The sequence below is a fragment of the Prinia subflava genome, chromosome 16, assembly GCF_021018805.1.
Source record: "Prinia subflava isolate CZ2003 ecotype Zambia chromosome 16, Cam_Psub_1.2, whole genome shotgun sequence".
Lineage (NCBI taxonomy): Eukaryota > Metazoa > Chordata > Aves > Passeriformes > Cisticolidae > Prinia > Prinia subflava.
Window position 1 is genome coordinate 7,494,350 of NC_086262.1, and position 22,603 is coordinate 7,516,952.

The 22,603-nt window shown below is 40.8% G+C and overlaps 1 protein-coding gene across 1 annotated transcript; it reads right to left on the reverse strand.

Annotated features, from left to right (window-relative positions):
* Positions 1 to 3,314: 3,314 nt before the first annotated feature.
* RAD50 (RAD50 double strand break repair protein) lies at positions 3,315 to 22,245 on the reverse strand. Its single transcript, XM_063413539.1, has 26 exons — positions 22,195 to 22,245; positions 21,135 to 21,314; positions 20,663 to 20,746; positions 20,270 to 20,421; positions 19,273 to 19,458; positions 18,923 to 19,127; positions 18,361 to 18,489; positions 17,984 to 18,149; positions 17,158 to 17,351; positions 16,412 to 16,618; positions 15,393 to 15,575; positions 15,033 to 15,190; positions 14,215 to 14,390; positions 13,882 to 14,119; positions 13,202 to 13,391; positions 12,252 to 12,378; positions 11,843 to 12,036; positions 11,424 to 11,534; positions 10,794 to 10,886; positions 10,595 to 10,708; positions 9,691 to 9,818; positions 8,665 to 8,889; positions 6,067 to 6,152; positions 5,527 to 5,669; positions 4,106 to 4,239; positions 3,315 to 3,791 (listed from the first exon to the last, which is right to left on the reverse strand). The coding sequence occupies exons 2-26, from the start codon at positions 21,261 to 21,263 to the stop codon at positions 3,605 to 3,607; spliced, it is 3,939 nt and encodes a 1,312-aa protein (XP_063269609.1). The 5' UTR covers positions 21,264 to 21,314; positions 22,195 to 22,245; the 3' UTR covers positions 3,315 to 3,604.
* Between the last annotated feature and the right edge of the window lie 358 nt (positions 22,246 to 22,603).

A 22,603-nucleotide genomic window follows, 5' to 3' on the forward strand; every position in this document is an offset into this window, starting at 1 on the left:
CTGTGGATCCAGGGCTGAGGCTGCAGCCAGACTAAATCATTTGGAAGGGATTTGCACCCAACCAACCCTTCCAGGCCAACAGGCACAGCAGCTGTTTGGTGCTCTCAGACAAGTGACTTTGCAATTACCCTTCCAGGCACTGCCTGAATCTCAGCTCAATTCCCTAAGGCAATTCCACTGACTTGTTTTTTTTGTTATTTTTGGCTCTTAACCATGGTGTATCTGAGTGTGTGCATGTTCCTCTGAGCTGTGTGCATGGATTGCTGAGGTTGGGTGCTGTGGTCTCCCTGCTGGATATCCACCCCCACTCCCACCAAAAAGGGAAGTGGACAACTTTCTTCACCACTTTGCCACCTGCCCAGTGAGTTAGAGCAATAAATCTGTGCCTTGTTTGCCATAAAATGCCTCTGCTTGGTTCTGCTCTTTGTGTATTATCACATAGGGGCAAGAATTCCTGGGAGCATCCTGGGGTGTTCTGCTCCTGTGCCACCCTCCCCTCCAGCCCTCCCACACTGTGTGGTGGCTGTCCCTGTGTGCCAGGAGACCACGGCAGAGCAGGGATCCATCCCCTTGCCCTGGGGACACTGATGGCAGAGCAGGGATCCCTCCTCTTGCCCTGGGGACACTGATGGCAGAGCAGGGATCCCTCCTCTTGCCCTGGGGACACTGATGGCAGAGCAGGATCCATCCCTTGTCCTGGGGACACTGATGGCAGAGCAGGGATCCCTCCCCTTGCCCTGGGGACACTGATGGCAGAGCAGGGATCCCTCCTCTTGCCCTGGGGACACTGATGGCAGAGCAGGGATACATCCCCTTGCCCTGGGGACACTGATGGCAGAGCAGGGATCCCTCCTCTTGCCCTGGGGACACTGATGGCAGAGCAGGGATCCATCCCCTTGCCCTGGGGCTGGGGGCACTGATGGCAGAGCAGGATCCATCCCCTTGTCTTGGGGACACTGATGGCAGAGCAGGGATCCATCCCCTTGTCCTGGGGACACTGATGGCAGAGCAGGGATCCATCCCCTTGTCCTGGGACACTCATGGCAGAGCAGGGATCCCTCCTCTTGCCCTGGGGACACTGATGGCAGAGCAGGATCCATCCCCTTGCCCTGGGGACACTGATGGCAGAGCAGGGATCCATCCCCTTGCCCTGGGGCTGGGGGCACTGATGGCAGAGCAGGGATCCATCCCCTTGCCCTGGGGACACTGATGGCAGAGCAGGGATCCATCCCTTGTCCTGGGGACACTGATGGCAGAGCAGGGATCCATCCCCTTGTCCTGGGACACTGATGGCAGAGCAGGGTCCATCCCCTCGCCCTGGGGCTGGGGGCACTGATGGTGCCTCTCTGCTGCTGCTCCCCGTGGGCACCACCACGACCAGAGCAGTCAGGGCCATTTCTGCCCTCACTCTCCCAAGGTGCCCATCAACAGCAGAGTATCATGGAAGCTTTTGGAATTTCTCTTACACTTAATTCACAACGACACGTTTTTTATTTTCTAGTCCACATGAAAATCACGGGGCTGGCAGAGTCTCTTTCCCATGTTGTTTGCTGTCAAGGAGCCTGTGGATTATTCAAATTATTCAGTGAATTTTTAAAAATCATTTTAATTGATTTGATATAGGAGAGGTTGGTTTCCCACTACATTTGCTGTGTTTTCCCTACCTTCTGGAAAAATGTTTAATGTCAAAGTACATGTGAGGATAAAATTGGGAAAGGCCAATTAGGCAAAAATGCGCCCCAAGTACTTCACAGAGGAACTATGAGCCATGGCCTTAACTTGGGAAAAACAGCAGGACAGGATTTACAAAGGCTGGGAAATTGCTCCCGGTGACAGTGCAGAGCTGGGGTGTACATGTCATGCTAAAATAAACAGGTTGTACAGGCAAATTTGAAAAGACAAAGCATTTTTTTTCTGTTGATTGTATCTTTCAGAAAATTTCCCTTCAGGAAGTACTACTAGAGTCAGTGAAGTGTCATATTTAAAACTGCAAATATAATGCAGTTAGCAGCATTTTCCTATTCCGACTGCCCCCCTCCTCCCTCCCCTGTTGCATGTTCATTGCTTTTTTGGGGAATTGGTGAAGCATAATTGCTAGGAACTCTCATTCATTTTCTTTGAGGGGTTTCCCACTGACTGGGGTCACCCTGACACTGGTGCCTTGCAGTTTCAGAAGATTCAGGTGGAAATAATCCTTAGCTGATGATCTTGGTTTGTGCCATTTCTCCTTAAGGCACCTCTTGCCATTCATCCTGGCCAAGGATGAGTCTAAGAGCCTTTGCTGCAAGAGGAATCAGAGCTGGGGTGTGCTGAGCTCTGTTCTCTGTGCAGATATCCCACTCCTCAGCAGTAGTGTTAGAGTGTGTGATGTGAGGGGCTCAGTGCTCCCTGCTCCATCATGCTCAGCCAGCTCCAGCCCCAGCCCTACACAAGCCACGTCTGCTTGTACTCCTCCCCTGTCAACCTCTCCTCATCCCTGCAAAACAAAGGGCTATCTGCACCCCGGGAGAGAAGAAAGACAACATGCAATGTTCTTAGGCTCCGTTAAGCATTTGCCAAAGAGAAATGTCCTGATGTTACAGAAATTAACTTCCTTTCATGGTGGTTTAAAGATTCTCCCTCTGAACTTGTGCTTTGGTCATACACCGTTTGCTGAGGAGGGACCCACTGCTGATTGCAAAGATTTAAAGAATTGCAAGTCCAGCTCCTACTTGTGGACTCCTACCAAGAATTCAAGGCACTCCCTGACTTGCCTACAAAGAAGCAGGGACCCAGAAATTCCTTCCCTCGGGGCTTGCATGCCTTTGGAAGCAGCAAGGCCTGGTTTGTGCAGCCTCAGGATGATGATCAGGCTACACACACGGCTCTGCAGTGTCACTCCTATGGATAAGCAGGTTCCCTGGGGATGCCAAGCTGCAGGGGCCCTAGCTGTTGTCACACCAAGGAAAAGGGCTCCAGGAAAAACCCAGAGCAGGGCAGGCAAAGCTCAGCATCCACACTAAACCTCTACGTTCCATTTTCCTGTTTACAGAAGAATCAGAACGACATAACTCACTGAGCAGAGAATTCACTCATTCAGCTGGTTAGAGATTGGCCTTTGCTTTATTCTGAAGCAAAACTGACTTGGGGAAGATTCTGTCTTTGAACAGCCAGAGTTAGGTTACCTTGTAGAGAAAGTAGTAAAAGTTCTCTTTGAAGCTTGTCAAGTTTGGGTGGATTAGGTGAGTAGCTCTCCAGAGAAGGAGAGCAAGCCCTACTCCACAGATAGAGCTGCAGCTGTTCCAGAGAATCTGCAACTTGTCCCACAGGACACGTACAAACAACATCACAACTTTATTTTCACTTTTAAAGCATAAAATACATCAAAACTTAACTATGTGGTATTCATTTAAATTCTTTCAAACTATGGTGATTCCTACGCCCAGGCACAGAACTATGTAGAAAGGTAAGAAGTTTAAAAGTCGCACAGTTTCTTGTTGCAAATTTTCAGTAGAGTATGATACAAAGGAACCACATTTTCAGACACCTACACTGAGCTCTAACAAGTCAGGCAGTGTATAATAGATCAGGTTAGGCTGTGTATAATATGTAATTACTTGGCATTCTAATGAACATAGGAGCCCAGGGAGCTGACACTGCATTTCATGATCTCAGAGCACTGGTCAATGTTCTTCTTTATCCTGTAGAATGTTTCCACATACTCAGAACGGCCCAGAAGTTCAACAAAATCTTCATCATGAGTAATCACCAGAAGCTGAAAGTTGCGTTGGTGTAAGCGGCTCTTTATTATCCTGCAAAGAGATATTATTGAGTAAATAATAAATCCCATGCTAGCAGTAGAGAACTTGCACATACACAGCACAAAGATATTTCATTATTGATAATGAATTACATGAACCATCGAGTAATCTAATGCTGATTACCCACTCTTTTTACCCACATAAAAAGCCCCCTCAAATTATGTAAGAAATACCTTTTCCTTTCCAGATAAAGAGGGAATCTAGAACTACTCACACAAAGGTGTGCCACCTTAAAATATAATTCACTACTGCCCAATGGGTATTGAAAATACCCATTAAAAATACCACAAGGAGAGTTCACTTACTCTACCAGGGCATGTGCCAGGGACTCAATGTTTTCTCTGTCAAGGTTGGTTGTAGGCTCGTCCAGGGCCAGAATGCCACAGTTGAGACAGAAAGTTTCTGCTAGAGCGAGGCGAATGATGAGAGAAGCAAGCACCTGAGGGAAAGGAAAAAAATACGAAAATCTCATGCTTCAAATTGTTTACAGAGGATCTACGTGTAGCAACCTGTTTTTAATGCCATGACAAACCGTGACTGAAGTTCACAGAGCAATGTGCTGACAGTTCACAAAATGACAGTGACTACTGCTTACTAAAAAACTACATTGAAACTTCTAGCTTGAATTCAAAGATTGACTCTACAAAGAAGTACTCAAAATCCAGAAGACACAGGAGTAAGGATTCTAATCTGAAGTAAAGATGCTATGACACTGAGCCCACCCCACTGCAGCAGGTGGAAATTTGCATATTACTAAGTTTGAGTTACTGAACTCCTGACTTACTAAAATGGAAGACAGTAGGATTTACCACCTTCTATGTTAGTTTTGCATCAACACGCGCAATCATATTTACAAGATCTTCTGAACTACTAAAAACTACAGAACACTCAATGGAAACTGTGCTGCCAAAAATATTTTCCAATTATCATGACTGCTGGCATCACATTTCATGATCAAAGGAAGAATTCTCAGAATTTCAGCTCAGAAACCTGTTCAAGTTTCACTCTCGTTGACACAGGACTCTAACGCAACATCCTAAACTGCTCTAGGAGAGGACACATTTGATAGAACAGCCAGGTGGAAAGCACCCTCAACATGTGTGGATGTGGTTAACTGTGAAAAGCTCTGACCACAGGTATTGTCACAGCTGTGTCATCGGGCCACTTGGTCAGTGTGTGACACTGGAGCTGAATGGGCAGAGCCCAGAGCAGCGAGCTGACAGCACAGTGCCTGGAAGGATGGCTAGGTGTGACATTGGTGACATGAACTGAAAGGCTACAGTCAGCAGCAGGTGAAAGCAGCATCACTTGGAGGAAGAGAGGTCCTGTCAGCTTGGAAGTAGATGCAGTTGCAAAAAGAAGACCAAGGGCTCAGACAGAAAAACAACAAACGGGGAGCACATCGATAGACCTGAAGCTGAGGTAACCTTAGTGGTAACTAGGAAGAGACAAAATAGGGAGGACTTGAACTTGAGGACAGAGGGAAGTCAAACCCTTCACTCCTGCAGGGCAGCAGCCTAGTGCCCACCTGAAACAATGGATTTTGGCAGCCCAAAGCAGGGTTCAGATGTTGAGTCATATTTTGTGTAACACCCAGACAGAGTGAAGGGAAGTTGTAAACAATCCTAAGTAAGAGTTGGAGCTGCCTGTTCTTTGGTCACTTGACTCCTCTGCGTTCAGTTTTCAGAATTCCTGTTACTGTGGACTGAAGACAAAGAGCCATTACCTTCTGCCCAGCACTACATCTTCCTCGCATATCCAGTGCTGTATCTCCCTTCACCATCACTACCCTGTAATTGTAATTTCTTCTTTTATCAGTGGCTGAGACATTCTCATCTGCATCAGAGCGAATTTCTATATATTCAATATCTGAAAATGGGAAAGAGACAGTTTGCATATTATCAAAAATCTTGAAAAATATCATAGGATTAGTGGCAAATGAGAGGTATAATATGGAGTAACAATAAAAATTCCATTCAGAACTCCCACTGATAGATCCATCCTGAGATTAACTTTTCCAGAATGGAAGGAATGAACTCATGCACTGTTCTGTGTCAAAGAAACCTAACCTTTGGAAAACACAGAAAAGTGAAAATAAACTGTTTATCCTGCAAATTACTATATAATGTGCAATAAAAAGATTACAGTGGTGAAGAACAGATATAGCCTTTAGAATGGAACCAGCTATTTCCCATCCTGTGAAAAAACACATGCAGTGCTCAATATCAAATGGATACATATGGGTAAAACCTAAATTATTACACACCTTGTCCTCTGTAAATGCTTCGCCACAGGTCCCGAATGATTTTGTTAATTTCTTCCATTTTCATGCTATGGAATGTCATTATTGCTCTAAAAAATAGCAAAAAATGTCAACTGTTAGAGATGCAACCACGGACTGCTACGGACTGTAAGGGGCTTTAAAGCAGGTGGCAGATCCCTTTCCATTCCCTTAATACTTTTACTAAATATATAGAAAACACTAGTTTATTTTGGACAGAGAAGTACCTAAAGAGTAACAACATGCCATTGTGTAAGTAATTCCATGGTCACAAACAGCTCAGTTTTAAGAAACAGGAAAGTAATGTCAACAAATATATTTCCAGTCACTCAATGGAGAATGACTTTACCTGACTTTTTAAGAGATCTATGATTTATGTGTGAGGTTTATTTTCAGCCTGACACCAAGAAGATGAATCTGATGTTAACCTTTCCAGAGCAGGGGTGTAACTTTTTGGCACAGTCTGCCAACAGGGCAAACAACAGCAGCAAAGGAGAGCCACAGGTCTCCTCAGAGCAGAGAATTCCTATTGAGAATGTAAATTGTAATTACCCAAACAGGCATTATGACAATAACTACTTTTCTATTCATCAGCAAGAGTAACACAGGATATCATTAATGATTTTTAATTTCATTTCTGTGGTTAGCATAGCAGCATGACTTTAGTTCATTAACAGATTAAATCTTACAGAACACTCAGAAAAGGACAGGACACTGCATTTCTAACTTGTCTTTTTACAAAAAAGCTACTCTGTAATGAAAAAAATGCTCACTCACTTATGGCAATGTCTTCTTTCAAAAAATGTGGTGGAAATAAAATATCCTTCTGAAACAGACTTTACATATGCCTTTTCTACCTTTGCTCTTCCACCTGTTCAGGAGAATCCTGAGCTATCAACTCTAATAGGTTTTGTTAAGGAAAATTGATGTGTTTTCAACTATTTACTTAACCCTAAGAATGCATTCCTCATCAATATTTATCAGAGATCTCTAAATAGAGTCAATAAAGATTATCTGATAGCATGGAATACCCAGAGTGTTGGTTTTCCCAGCCACAGATACAGCTTTGGCCATTAGAGTTAGCATTTTGTCTCGCTGATTTTTCAGGCGATTACCGCTAAGTGATGCTTATCTATTTTTCTTGAAATTACCAGGCTGTTTTCCTGTTTAGCCTTAAATAGAAACAATAGATGACTTGATACCATAGAAAAAAAATCTAAAAAGGAAATTCTTGGAGTGCATTTCCATTACAGCTGAAAGGGAAGACGTATACACACTCTGAACAACTTAGATCTTCACACAATAAATTTTGGATTAGCCTACACTCTAATATTCTGTTTATTTAATGTTATTATCAAACCAGCTCAGAACAGAGTTCCTCTAGAATGTCCTTCCAACTTGTAAAGTTCTCATTTATTTTGTTTCTCTTCTTGATCATTATGCTGTATCCTCAACCACATAATTACTCTTCTGTGCTCCTATTTCCAGCACTAGGAAGCCCTTTTAAACAGAAGGTCAAAATTCCATACTTTATTCAAGACGTGTGTATTGAGGATTTCTACAGTGACCAAAATGTTTCTACTTCTTTCTCTCTCTCTTTCCCTTTTTTTCACTCCTAATTTTTATCTTTCTGACACTGAGCACCAGCTTTCTATTTTCTGAATTGTATCCACTTATTTCAAAATCCTCTCCCACTGTCCATCAAGTTGTTCACTGCTATTCCATCATTATAACCAAACAGGGTTTTTAGGGAGCTACATGTTTTATTTTGTATATGGTTACCAATTTTGAGATGCTCTTTTTGCTTAGTCAGTCCAAGACTAGCAAACAAGCTTCCAAAGGAAACAGAAACAAGAACAAAGTTGCTACACTTTCCATCAAATGCCAGACATGTTTCTTATGATCTTACTTTCTTTAATATAAACACAAAACCACCCACACTGGAAAAAGGCAAAAAACCCCTCTACATTGTAATATTCTTCAAAACACAATTATTTACCTCAGAAAATGCCATGGGAAACAAGAAATCTACCTGCAATATCTTATTCATGTTAAGATATGATCAGAAGATGTTAAAATATATCGCAATAGAAATGAACGTAGAAGGGCTCAGGTTAAAAATGAAGGATTTAAACATTGATTTCACCTTTCCTTATCACTCTCCTATTGCTGTACTGCAAATATAAGTCCTAACATGTACAACCAAAAGCCCAAATAAGTCTTTCAGAGAACTGGGAATGCAAATATCAGACTTATCTACGACTGTATTAAATTCCAGTTATTGCCATCAATGCATTTAATGTATATACATTATAGACATTAACTCACAAATTTTCTACATCATACCAATCCTGTGCAGTTTCCAGGACAGTTTCATTAATTTACTTAGGAAGTTATAGCTTATGTTTTCTTAATATTTAAATGCCAGAATTTATAAAGAGAAATTATATATCTCAAGGTATCATATCAATTTACTCTAAGTTATCCTGGAAGCCTGAAATTGAAAGCTGCTTTTGCATCAAGGTTATCAATACTAATAAAAATGAAAACATTTAAGAATCACTGTCATTTGACAATACTTACTTATCAAGAGCCTTGTAATAAAGGTCCAGGTCTTTGTTCACCAGCTCTGTGGTTCTCATGACAATCATCATGTCCCTGTATTTTTCTTCTGCATCTTTGAACTGGGGCTCTCTGAGCTCCTTCCTGAAGCGAACAATCTCCTCCTCAAACCCTCGCTGGCGGCCCAGTGCTACGTGATGGTTCCTCTTCAGAGATTCTATTTTCTCCTCCAAACGTTTCTGCTCACTGTGAAACCATAATTGAGACACAAGTATTTTATATTCAGTGTTCCAAATTTTTAATCAGGGTTCTAATTTTGAGTTTATGTTAGACAACAGCTCATTGTATCATATCTGTAAAGTCCATAACAGCTAAAATTATAGTACTAATATGTAGTACTATAATACTGAAATTAAGACACTCTTGAAATAAAAATAGTTTTAAATCTTTTAAGAACATGTTCTAATCATTATTCTGAGTGGGAGAAGCAAGTTGTCAAATTCAAATGCTAAAATGCTGTATATAGAAACAAAAAAAATTAATTTTATTGATGGATACTGAGCAAAATAAGCTGAATTATTGGGTAAGCTCTAGCATGCTAAATAAATATTTCACATGCAAGAACCAGCAAAGAGGTAATTAGTTTTTAAATGTGTTTATTATCTAAGCAATTACTACTAAACCACTGAAGTAAACATAAAATTTGCTGCTGGGAACTAAGTGAGCAGACTGAAAACAAAAACTAAATACTCTCATCCAGAAGCATGAATTATTGACATGTGGATTTCTCAGTAAACATCACAAAAAGGATTGGATTGGAACAGGTATGAGCAGATATCTCTATTTGAAGCCAGAAGCAGTGTATAATTTCACTGAGTCACACTGTTGTCATAGGGATAAGAAACAAACACAGGTGTGAAGGAGGAAGTGGTCTGCATGAATGGGGTGAAAAGAGGACAAGGACACAATAAAACACAGTGGCTATAACATTCAGATGTTCAATGAATTCTTGTGCAAAGCACACCGTTCTGTTTCAAAGGTGCTTACTTTCTCATCTGGGGGACTTTCATTTCTCCCATCTCCTTCATAAGTTGTTTTATGTTGTCTTCAACTTCTTTTAGCTCTTCATTCCGCTTCCTCAGAGTGAGATTATCCTCCAGCCACCTTTCCTGTATCTAGCTCCAAAGAAAGCAAGAAATTGTACAATGTTTCACTATGTTGGTTATCAATTATGATGTATCAGTTTCTGCAAAACTCTGCAAGGTGCTGCAAGCATAAAATAATTGACAACAACAAAAATTATCACAGTGACAACTTACCTTGTTCTAGAAGTAGAGTAAAATGGAAATCAGCAGAATTATTTCATCTTTCAAACTGGAATAACACTTTGCAGTGTTTACTGTCACAAGCGACCACAAGAGTGATTCTTTTTGAGAATATTAATCCATGTTTAAACCAGGACAAGTAGTTTTAACCAAGGATGAGATTTAACCAAGTCCCCTATCACAGTTCTACAACAGTAGACAGTAACTGAAGGGATGGAATGGGAAAGATATATTTCCTATAAAGAATGTAAACAGTATTTGAAACATATACATAAGAATTTAAAGTATGTTATAAATGTGGACTAGTAAGCAACTTTTGGTACCTGCAGTTTGAACTTTACTTATAAAGGCAGGTATCCTCCACATAAGATACTCCTGAAAATGCTGACTTCTATCCCACCAGACTTAACTCTTAGAAGTACCATAAGATGATAGAGATAAATAGTTTTTAAATTTGCACATACAAATCTCTAGACTATTTTCAGCCTAATGCATGTATAGCAGCTACCCTAACAACTGATCAAATAAGTCAAGAGGAAGCTAATTTCACACCACTACACACAAAGGAGGACCAAAACCAGGAATTATTTCAACTATGCCAAGTATACTTTAAACAATATACCCACCTTTTGAGTGTCAACATCTTGTCGGGTCACTTCCATCTCTTTACTTATCTTTTCCTTCTGTTTCTCACAGGCAGCCAAACGAGAATTTACTTCATCAAGTTCAGACTCCTTTTGCTAAAGAAATAGTAAGAAAATGGTATATGATTTAAAGACAAAGTACTTTTGATGCTAACTTTTTATTGACTGGTTTTTAGATTACCTTTTTATAGTCTTCTTTTCCTTGCTGAACGTAGTTTTCAATTTCTTTCACATACTTGTTTATATCTTTAACTTTCTCATTTATGGCATTCATCTGCAGAGGAAAGATTTCAAATGAAATATGGTCTTATGTTCAAGAACAGATGCGCTCTGCATCAAAGGTACTGGGTAACACTATTGCCAAAGTACAATTCCTTGTTGTAACTCCCTTTAGTTTTCTAACAAAGTCTTCAGCTTCTAAAATCCCTGTACTTCTTACAAGCATGGAAATGTTTCCCAAAATGAATGAGGGCCACTCAACCTGGGAAGAACCAGGGTGTCTCTTGGGAAGGAGGGGGGATGGTCATCTGTTCTCCTTGGGTCTATTAGGAAGGGCTTTAGAATGCCATCAGCCACTAAATATTGCCAAATGTCCCAAGAGGGCTTTTTTTAAGACTGCCAAAGGTTAATTACAATTGAGTTCATGTCCTGACTGACATGTTCCTTTTCTTCCCTAAAAAGCTCTATCAATCTAAAGCACCTCCTGGAATCACTGATGTTTCCTAAAAGCAAACTCAGTACCACAGTTTCCATCCATGTCTGAAAAGCAACACCTAATCCTATGTCACAGCTATGCCAAGAGCCAACAAACCTTCTCTTGTGTTTCCTTATTATTTGCAGTCCTTTTATTCACTAGCTCTTCCTTCTCCTGCTGCAATTTGTCTAATTTTGCATCCAAAGGAAGGACCTGTTCTTTTGCTTCCTGAAAAGTAATTGGCAAAAGTAGTTTTTATTTTTGCATTCTGGTAAAGATCAATCATTTTTCAACCAGTAAAAAAAGTAATGTGGTTACTTATTTCTTTTTTGTGTGTATTAAAAAAAGGAAATGTGAAAATATGTATTTAAAAAGTTCTGAAAATTCCCAAAGACACACAACAGCAGCACAGGAAAAGCATTTAAAAACCCATCCCATTGTCTCAGACTAGAGACAATATTAAGTATGACAAGATTATTATTTTTCATTTCAAGGCCAGCAAAGCTAAGGGTTAGACAAATGTGAGTATTTCTCACCTTGATCTCTCTGCCTAAGCCCTGAACCTCAGTGGTTAACTCCACGGTCTGCTCCTCCAGCTGCCGCCGCCGCTGCATGCTGCTGACGATCTGCAGCTTCTCCGCTTTGAGCTCATTAACTGCGCTCTTCAGCTGCTGAATCTGGCTCTGCTGGTCCTGCTTGAGCTTTTGCTTTAACTCAATTTTACTAGTAACTGCAGATGAAAACAAACAGAGTCAATCTGTTACTAAAACCATTACTGTAATCCTTAGGACCTCTAAATTAAGCTGGTATGAGTCCAAAAGCCAGTAACAACGAACAAGGAGAACAGAGTTATTTGACAACATAAAATAAGTAAACTAAAATTTTAATGGCAAGAATTTTGAAACATTACTTTTAGCATAAAAATAACGGGTTTGTAGGACCTACCTGTATCCCACAGGTGTTTTTTCTCTTGTTTTTCTTGGCTTACTTGAAGCATAGTTCTACTTAAATCCACACCTAGCAGCTTAGCCTCCTGCTGAGCAATTTTTCGTTCAACATCCCTAATATCAGTCTGAAAGTAGGAGGAAAAGTACCATTACTACTGTATTAGTGTTTAACGATGTATTTTTTCACCTTTAGCACATATGAATGGCACTCAAGAGTTTCAAATTTACTTTCTCTTGTAGAGAAAGTCACATCATCAGTTATGTCATCTGCTAGGAACTGGAATTCCTAATTGTGTACGGAATCAGTCAATAAGGATGCACAGGTCTTTAACATTCCCAGCCCACTTCAGGACAGTTCCATGTGCAATCTGTCCCTGCAACACTGGAACTGTTGCAGCCTCAGGAGCTGCTGACATCTGCACCCTGTGAAATGCTCTCAGTCCTTTGCCTGGGCCCACGTTCCCTACCTGCTCTTCTGAAGGTTCTCAGTCAAGCAAAGATTTTGTGTTGGCAATAAAGGCATGAAGACTGCTCAAAAACAGTCTCTGTGCCAGAATAATAAAAAGTGTAGGATTTCTCTTTCCCTTTACCATATATTCAGATGGCACAGAACCAGGAAATACATGTGAGATGCTGGGAATTCAGTGACCTGTAATGACTATGAGGATTGAAAACACTTTGGTGTACTTGTGATTGTGCTAAGTTCTGTATTACACCTCTGTTTTCATTTCCTATACCACAAAATTGAATCAGAACTCAAGGTGTGGTGCTCAAAAAAGAAAACTTTTGTAAACTGAAGTTTTATTAGTACAAGATCACCTATGTTATACTGTCTTTGGAAGTATTTTAAAATAAGGACCTCAAAGTTTTGTCATATTACTAAATAACTACGTATTTAAATGCAAGTGAATATCATTTTATGTATTAAAAAAAGTTACCAAAGCATACCTGATACCTTTCCATCAGAGTTATATCCTGTAAACACGCTTTGGCACCTTCTTCCTCAGACAAAGCTGTCTGGAGGAGTGATTCCTGTTCTTCCACCTTACTCTTCAGGCCTGTTAAATCTCTGTTTGCATTCTGGATCTTGTTCCTCAGGTCTGGAATTTCCTTATCTTGGAGTTCAGCTACAGTTTGCCTTAAATAAAGTATAAATCCCTCAAATTTCCTTGGTCAGAAACAGCAGCATAAATTGAAGACATTCAAGATCACAAAATCCATGATATGATTTAGTAGTGGAAGACTAAATTTAGCTCAAATAGTATCCCCTTAACCTTGCCCACATTTAACTAAGCTTATGCTACATACCCAGCTAAGGCAATACATCCCTCAGTTTAGGTGAGATTACACAAACAAGTAAACAAAATCTCTTTTGGTTTTTAACTTCATTACAGAAAGTGCTGAGAAGGTACAAAGCACTAAACAAGAGTGCCCTCTTGTGAAGGAAGGCTCTACCCTCATACATTCTCAAATCCTCTCAAAATATTTATCCCAACAATGACATTTTGAAATTAATTAACCAGCCCTAGAATAAAGCCTCCTTGATGTCTGCATAGTTTTTTAATAATCAAACCCCATGCATTTGAAAGAAAACAGCCTATAACAATATGGTTCCCTAAATACTTTACCGCAGTGGTTTAAGACTCATCATTTCATCACGTTTTTTCTCTTTTTTTTTAAGCTCAAACTCTGTTGACTTCAGTTTGTCTGGGGCAAGGCGCAGTTTAGACTGCAGATCACTGATGACATCTTGCAGTTCAGCCTCTGTCTGAAAAACTCTTTGGCAAACTGGACAACAAGACTGGTTCTCCTCTGTCAGTTGTGTAATGAACTGTGAATAAACTGCAGTGGCTCCAGCAAGCACAGCTGGGTGAAAAACAGAAGACTTACATTGAATAAACAGTCCATGATCAGCTAAATTAGTATTTCAGGGAAAAAAGGAAAGCTATACATGAATTTACCTCGCTGCTTGGAACTTTTTTCAATTTCATCTTGAAGTTTGTTCAGGTCACTGTCAAAATCTTGACTTCCACAAACATCAAAAAGTTTTGCTTCATGATAGGACAACTGGGCTTCTTTTTTTTGTAGTTCATTACTGGCATAAGTTTTATCAGATTCTACTGATGCCAGTTGCTTGCTGAAATATTAATGCAGACACATTTTTAATACCCAAACACAAACATTTAGACCACTGAAGCAAAACCAAAAAATGAAAAGGTTACGTGAAATTGGAATTACAGAACTATTCACCAGTTCTTCTTCACTGATTTTTCAGGCAATCTATAGCATGAACTTTTTATTCATCCAAATACAGCATAAGTGTTTAATTTTAAATCCCTTTGGTTTTCTAGATACTGATAAGAAACTTCCTCCTCTTTCTAATTGCTTTATAAACTCAAATAAAACCAGGAACAGGCATTCACACATGAATTTGTGATATCACACATGATATAGTCACTAACCACTCTGTGACATATAAGAAAATCAGAAGACCAATTTCCAGCCCCAGCCCATTTGTTCAGCTAGAATTAGTACAAACAATTAAGGATGTCCCAGATCACTGTTCTGCTATCTGCTTTTAGTGCTGCCTTTGCCACACTACAAATAGTATGATTTTATTAACTAGCACAAACTGTATCACAATTTTGCAGATACCTATATGAACGACACACTAATGAATTAAAGTAAAAAGTATTTTGAACATATTAAACCTTCCAACATTTAAATTCGTAATTACATAAAAATATGTGGAGAAATAATCTATTAAATTAATACCTACTTAAGATTAGCAAGAGTATCCCTTGTCTGATTAATCTTTTTATTTTTACCATGAAGCCAGTCTTCAAGTTGTTTTTTATTGGGAAAGTATCCCAGCAGTGATGTTAGTTCCTCAGAGTGTCTTGATTTTACTTTTCTAATCTGATCTTCTTTCTCTGCCTGGGGAAATGAAGCATTTTAAATGAAATTTTCCTATCTTCAGGTTTATAACTGTCAATGCATTTATTAAGCTAATAGTTTATATGAAGTCAGACAGAAGCTCTACATCTGATTGTTGATAAACACCTAAAAATACACAAATATTGGAGGGACTGTATCCATTTCACGTCCCTCTCTTACAAGATATTGAAAAAAACATTACTTTGTCTTTCTTCAGCATCTCCATTTGGGTAATTGTTGTGGTGTGTAGATTCAATTGCTCCATCTCTTGATCCAATCTCCTAAGAGCTTTGTCCAGGTCTATTTTCTCCCTTTGTAGAGTCTGTACTTCCTGTTCCAGTATTTCTACATTGCTATTCCTCTCAGCCTTCTCCAGCTCATGTTCCTGTACAAAAAATAAAAACCCATAAGACACAAATAATTACAAAAATCAATAAAGTTCTAGCTAAAGAAAACAGAAGAAACCTCTTCAGCTGCCCGGCAGCAGCATCAGTAGCTGTTACAGGAATGACACAAGATTTGTAAAGAATCCATGCAAAAGGACAAAGGTTGTGACATTGGTGTGGGGCAAGGAAAGCCTCAAGCAGATGCTGGATGCAGTCCTGGAATGCAGCATTGCCCCAGCTCACTCATGCTTTTACCAGAAGCTCACTCATACTTGATTTTCTGTATTTTAGAATCTAGTGCATAATAAATTTGAAATTACCCAAGTGAGGAAGCTAGAAAAAACACTGTCAAGCAGAATTCATATACTGCTAACAAACATAAAACATTTGGCTGCAAAGGCATAACCAGCTGTTCAGCTGGAACATAAAATGCTTGTAAACTTTACTTCATCAGATAAAACACTTATAACCAACTGGTCTCACAGGCAAGTTATCTCCAAAAATGTAGGTAGTATGGAACTTTCAATTCAAAGTTTCTGGCCCAATAATTTGAGAGTAACCAATCTCCTACCTGCCAGCTGTGCTATTGCCCTGTTTACAACTCACCAAGCAGAAGCAGCACATTCTGTGTGTGGACTACACAAAAACAGGGTAGTGAACAGACCCTGCTGCAAAGGGTGCACTATCTGAACAGACAAAGCATGCAGGGTATTAAAAGGGCAGAAAGAGTAAGCATCAAGGGTGGAGTTATGGGTTTTGGTATGTTTTTCTAATGATAAAGCCACAAGCTTTTACTTCAAGCTTCTATAATTTCTTCAATTACACACTAACTTACCATCTTGCCAATCTCCTCATTCAGCTCACTAATCCTGTCTGAAAACCCCTCCAACTGCTGCAATTCACACTTTACATTCTTCAGCTCTGCTTGTTTCTTATTTTGAATGTCTGATTTCAGGTCAATGGTTCTTTCTAATCCAGTTTTCTGGTCTCTTATTTCATCTATCTGTTTTTGCTTCATTGCTTCTTTCTGTGCAAATTCTCTCTGAAAGAAGATCAGCAACAATATATTCATTATTTTTTCACAGGAAAATATTTTAAAATACTTTTTCATACTAGTGTGCCAATATTCACCACAGTAAAACATTGAAATACTGAGAAAACTAGACCTTGTCCAGAATTATCTGCTGTAATGTTTTTAATATGAAAATGCAGATGCATCATACTGGTAATGTTTTGTGACAGCAACTCCATTTTGAACATGACTTCAACAAAAAGTTGTTTATTTTTAAACCAGCTGCCCACTGTAATTCTTCCTCAGGTTTTTGAGCTTTTCAGTGATCCATCTGCATGAGTGCTGCAAGATGAACCTCTCAGATGTTCAACAGCCTTGATGACTATTCCTAATTCCAAAACTAACTTCCATGGAAAGATGCAGATGACACATAAACAAGAATTCCAGAAAAAAAATCAGCTTTGGTTCTCCCTCACTAACACTTTCTCCCAGCACCACAAAGACCCATATGGACCAACAAAACACCAGTGGCACACAGAAATCACACTACTTAAAAACAAAACCCTTACCATTGTGCGATTTGCAGCTTCTGTGTCCCTCTCCTGTCTGTCCTTCACCAGCCTGTGAAAACTGGCAATGTGCCTTTCAGTGAAGGGCGCTCGCTCAAACCCCTCCAGCTCCAGCTGTGCTGCCAGGGACTGAATGAGAGAATCCCTGGTCACAATGTGCTCTTGGTGACGATCTGCCTGCAGCTGAAGGCGACCTCCACACAAAGAAAAAGTGACACAAATATTTAAAAATGAAGGCAAAAGACACATTTCCTTTGAAACCTTGAAGTATTTTTCAACAGTACAAAAAGCTAGGGAATAAAAACAAGCTGTAGGTAGAGGTTGCTATTTCAGGTAACTGAATTTTTATTAATTAAATAGATCAGTAATTCAAAAGCAAGGTAAACAAATCCTGAACATATTTTATGCAAGCATATATTCTGTGACTCAGCTACTACAGCTTTGCTAAAATTCCCATAATTCATCAAAAAAAGGATACACAATTGAAAGAGTATTTACCTTAAAACCCTCTGACTTGTCCCCAGTCCCCACATGAGACGTGGAGAAAGCCAGGCATCCAGCTTTCATGCTTCTTCTCTGTTAGATGTCAAAGTGTACTACATGTTGTAATTATAGCTCAGAAAAAATGCACTTTAGAAACTCCAGGAGAAAAACACCAAAACTTGCCCACCAGCAAGCCTCTCACACCCCACTGTGCAGCTGAACCTGAGCTAATACACAATTTAGGAGTTTTGTCCAGTTCAGATCACTTCAATTATCAACAGTTCCATTTCAGATCTCAATTACATTAGAAAACATACAAGACTATAAACAAAGTGTAAAATACCTTGTTCAACAAGCAGCTCTGATTTCTCACTGTTAAATCTCTGGCACTCTTTAGTGGCTCTATCTAAATCACGCTTACAGTCCAACAATCTCTTCTCCTTCTCCTTCATTATTCTCTGGTGGTTCTGGTATCTATCCCTCAGCTGTTCATCAGTTCCTTGAAAAACCTGCACACCACATACAAATTTATAAGTCAATTATTGATGTTTTAAAAATGTATAGTTTTTACTACAACAGAAATAAGAGTTTGAAACTTCACATGCAGAATTTCTATAATAAGACATACAGGGGGAAAATCTGCAGCAAGCAAAACTGGAAAACTGTTTTTCTCAGATTGATAAAGTAAAATAATCTGAAGTTTTTTGTCATAAAGGCAACCTTTTCCATCTTCTGTTGCAAATCTTGATTATCTTTTTCCATCTGCCGCTTCCTGCTCTCGAGGGCCTTCACATCATTATCCAACCTCATTACTTTTGTGAGATTCTGTTCAACTACTGCCAGAGAGCTCTGCAAAAGAATGTGGTAAATAAAATATCTCATCACTTCATGAACCCCATAATCAATTATTCTCATCACTTCATGAACCCCATCATCAATTATTTTAAGTGCAAAACCTCCAGTTTCACTAATATGTTTTTAAAATAGGGAATCATAAGTTTTAGTTTGGTTTTTGTTTTAGTTATAGGTTAAATTGGTTTTAGATACCAGGTAAACTTGAGAGATTTTAAATTGAAAAACCCCAGTGCTGCTATAAGAATTCAGTTCTTAACCCTTCAGTGACTGTTTATAGATTAGAGCAGCATCTGCCAGGTGAGCTGAGGTATGCTTGATTCTGCTGCAGGGCAAAGGATTAGATACAAAAGTGCAAGATTTTAACCAAGAAAGTCATCCACCTTTCACTTCTTTTATTGTTTTGTACTATAATCCTCATGGAAATTACCTTTAGAGGCTCAAGCTGGTTCTCAATTGATATTACATTCTCCTTAGAAGCAGCCAGCTGAGCTTCTCTGTTGCTGAGATGCTCCTGGATTTCCTGTGCTTTCTCTTTATTCTGTTTTAGATATTTCAGTTCTGTCTGACACTCTTTTACTTTCAAGCTTTGTTTCAGTCGTACCTGACGCAGAGCTTCGAGTGCTTTGATATACCTTTAAAAAAAGTAAAATTTCAGCTGCTTTGGCTATATAGCAACACTGATGTATGAAACAGTGTCTTAGACATTTTTATTAACATTTATGTTATGAGAAGACATTTTTTATTTAGTTTTTATTTAATTAAAGTAAAGGGAAAAACCTTGTTGCTGAAAAGATCTCATCAAATTTTTGTTTCAGGGCCTTCCCTTCACTTAATGGCCAGTTGGATTCCTCTTGGTGACAGAAAATGACATTGTTAAGCACAGATTTGGAAACACCGAGGGCGCTGATCATCTCCCGATCTATTTCAGCACACTTGGAACTCAGACTGACCTTCTCACCATGCCTGTGGAGATAAAGAAAATCCCCAAAGAAGTTACTGGCAACTCCTTCAAAAAGTGAACTGCGTTTTAACAATACAACCTCATTTGAACATACCCATTCAAAAAATTTAACAAGTAACAATTTTAAAGCAGAAAATCACCATGCTCAACAAAGGCATTTAACACTGGCAATTTTTGAAGTAAGACTGTTTCACAGATTGGAACTCTGAGGAACCACCAGAGGGGGCAGGAGAGCTCTGGAGCTAAAGGATTATACTCAAACAGCGGGGACGGGAGTTAAACACGGGCCAAAAACTATCTGAAACTGAAAATGGGACTAGAGAAAGTAAAGCCTACATACTCCACACAATACTTTCAAACCGTATCCTACAATCAAGGAATCATGGAATTATTTGGGTTGGAAATGTCTGTACTGCCCGCCTCATTCCTCTGCCATGAGCAGGGATGCTACTCACAGAACCAGGCTGCTCCCAGCCCTGTCCAGCCTGGCCTTGGACACTTCCACAAATGGAGCAGCCACAGCTTCTCTGGGCACCCTGTGCCAGGGCCTCACCACTCTTATTACTAATAAAGTTTTCAAACAAATGCAAGTCAACATAAATGAGTATTTCTTAACACCACGGCTATCAGATGTGAGATTTTTTAATCACCTAACAGATTAAAGTAATGAAACTACACATCTTTATAATCAGAAAGCACTAGCAGCTATGTCAAGGAATATGTTACATAATTTTCTTTAATCTGATGCATAAAACTATACCAAATCCAAACTTATCTTCATGCCAAAGTAAGAAGAAACACTTCATAACTTACTTTGTCCTAGTAATGACAGATTCCAGTGTTTTAAATTCTGGAGTCTTGCCTTTCTGGGTACAGACCATGGAGCGCTGCACAGCTAAGAGCTCCCCATTGACATCTCGAAACTGTAACCGAATCTGAGCCCTGACATCCGTTTCATTGGCAACCTGTGGTAGAAGCAAAAAAAACCCAAAAACAAAAACAGAATGAGGGAAACTCTTCTCGAGGTCCAGAGGAATATGTGCCTCTCCAGCTGTGGGGTTCTAATCAGCCCCAGCTCTCTGTCTTTCCTCATTTCAGCTCAAGGCTGGCTGTGACTTGAGCATTCCCGTTTTATTTACAAATTGAATGCAGTGGAGTATTTTATCTAGGAGTAAATACACATTACATCTAGACAGTATGACTTACCTTTGGATCATGAACAAATGTTTTTCCTTTGGTGCCAGGAGGAAAATCCCCAGTGCATATATATTTAAGACATTCAATAATAGTCTAAGAAAACAGAAGCAAGAACATAGACAGATTTAGAGTAACCAAGATGGACTACAGGCAAATCCACAGTAACAGCCCAAACGTTCACAAATGAGTTAGACATGTAAAGAAAGAGAAATAACAATTTTTGAGTACCATGAAAACATGATACTTTGCAAAAGCAGTGTTAATCAGGATCTGGATCAATTTCCTATTAAAAAATATCAACCAGCACTCTGCAAATTCCAGGCATGAAAGCAGATTTCTAATAACACTAAACAACACAATAGTTACAGCAAACACCATGACTTGCAATATCATTAATACCTTTCTGTAGAAATTATTATTCACATGTTAAGGCCTTTCAGACCTATTTATAGCTCAAATCCAAACATAAAGTGAGCCTCACCGTTTTTCCTGCACCATTTGGTCCCACCAAAATAGTTAAAGGATTAAAGAAAGTGATAATTTGTTTGTCTTTATCTTCTACCCCGAAACTCCTCACTCCGAGGATACTCATTTTTTCAATGCTCGACATTTTTGCTGAACAACTTCTGTTCCAAAGTCAGAGGTGTGAACACTGTAAATCCTGTAAAACAGAGCTCTGTGAAAAATCCACTAGGCAGTAATCACAATGGATCCTGAAGGCTGACTAAACACCTATAAAGCCCAACGTATGATGAATATATTTAAAAACACAGTTAAGATTCTTCAGTTACTGCTCAAGGTACAAAACATACGAAGGCAAAACCTTATTTGTATCAAACTGAGAAACGAAACTACTCCAAGCATCCTATGGATCATGAACCCAAACACAATACCCCCAAACAATCCTTTATTCCACTTCACAAACACTATGCACGTGCCTTCAGAATGCCCCAAACACAAGAGAAGCCGCAATATTTTCTTCCCTTTGATAACCCACTGTTGTACTGCAACACCCAGCACCGAGCAAGCTTTGCCAACGCCTGTTTCTCACAGGCACCTCGGGCATCACCTCGTCCTAATTCCTGCCGTGACGAGGAAGACTCGAGCCTTCCCAGGCCATGGGGCGGGCACGGAGCACCGGGCTGTGCGCGGGTGGGAGCTGCCCCGGGCACTGACGGGGGAATCAATTCCGACTCCGTCACCGACCCACTGCAAACCCGCCCGTGTGGGGTGTGCATGGCTGCGCATTCCGGGGGTGTTCCACGGGGCCCAGGGCTCGGGCTCGGCCCTCCTGCGGCTCCTCCGGGGGTGCCCGGCGGGGCTCGGCCCGGGAAAGGGCATTTCCTGCCGAGGCAGAGGTGGCAGCGGGGCTTTCCCGCCCGGAGCCCCGCGCGGCGCCGGGGGCGGGCGTTTTCCAGAGAGATGCCCTGGTGACGCCCTTGCCCTGCCCGCCGCCCGAGCGCAGCCGAGCCCGCCGCGGTACCCCGCCGCGGTACCGCGTCCCCGGCCCGCCGCCCCCTTTCCCTCAGCCCTGCGGTCACCTCCGCTCGCCGCCGCTGCCGCCCCGCGCCCGCCAGGCCCCGGCCCCGCCCCTGGGCCCGCCCCCGGATCCGGGCCCGCCCCCGGGCCCGCCCACCGCGCGCGCGCCGCCCCGCGGGGCCGGCAGCGCCGTCGGGCACGCGCACGGCCCGCGCTGGCCCTGAGGGCTCAGAAGGAGCCGTGACCTTTTGAGGCGGTACCCTGTGTCGAACCCAGCTGGAAATCACCTAACAGAAATCACAGAATAAGATGAGTTGGAAAGGACCCACAAGGGTCATCGAGTCCAGCTCCTGGCCCTGCGAAGAACCATTCTAAGAGTCACACCATCGGCCTGAAAGCCTTGTCCAAACGCCTCTTCAGCACTGACAAGTCTGATGCTGTGACCACTTCCCTGGGGAGCCTGTTCAGTGC

Bases quoted from the DNA above. Each gene is read 5' to 3' on its own strand.
- RAD50 (XM_063413539.1), bottom strand. From the start codon at position 21,263: ATGTCGAGCATTGAAAAAATGAGTATCCTCGGAGTGAGGAGTTTCGGG. The intron at 6,153-8,664 runs GTAAGTATTGTC...GCTATTTTTTAG, and splicing joins TATTACAAGGCTCTTGATAA to AGCAATAATGACATTCCATA. The intron at 5,670-6,066 runs GTGTGTAATAAT...TCCCATTTTCAG, and splicing joins AAGCATTTACAGAGGACAAG to ATATTGAATATATAGAAATT.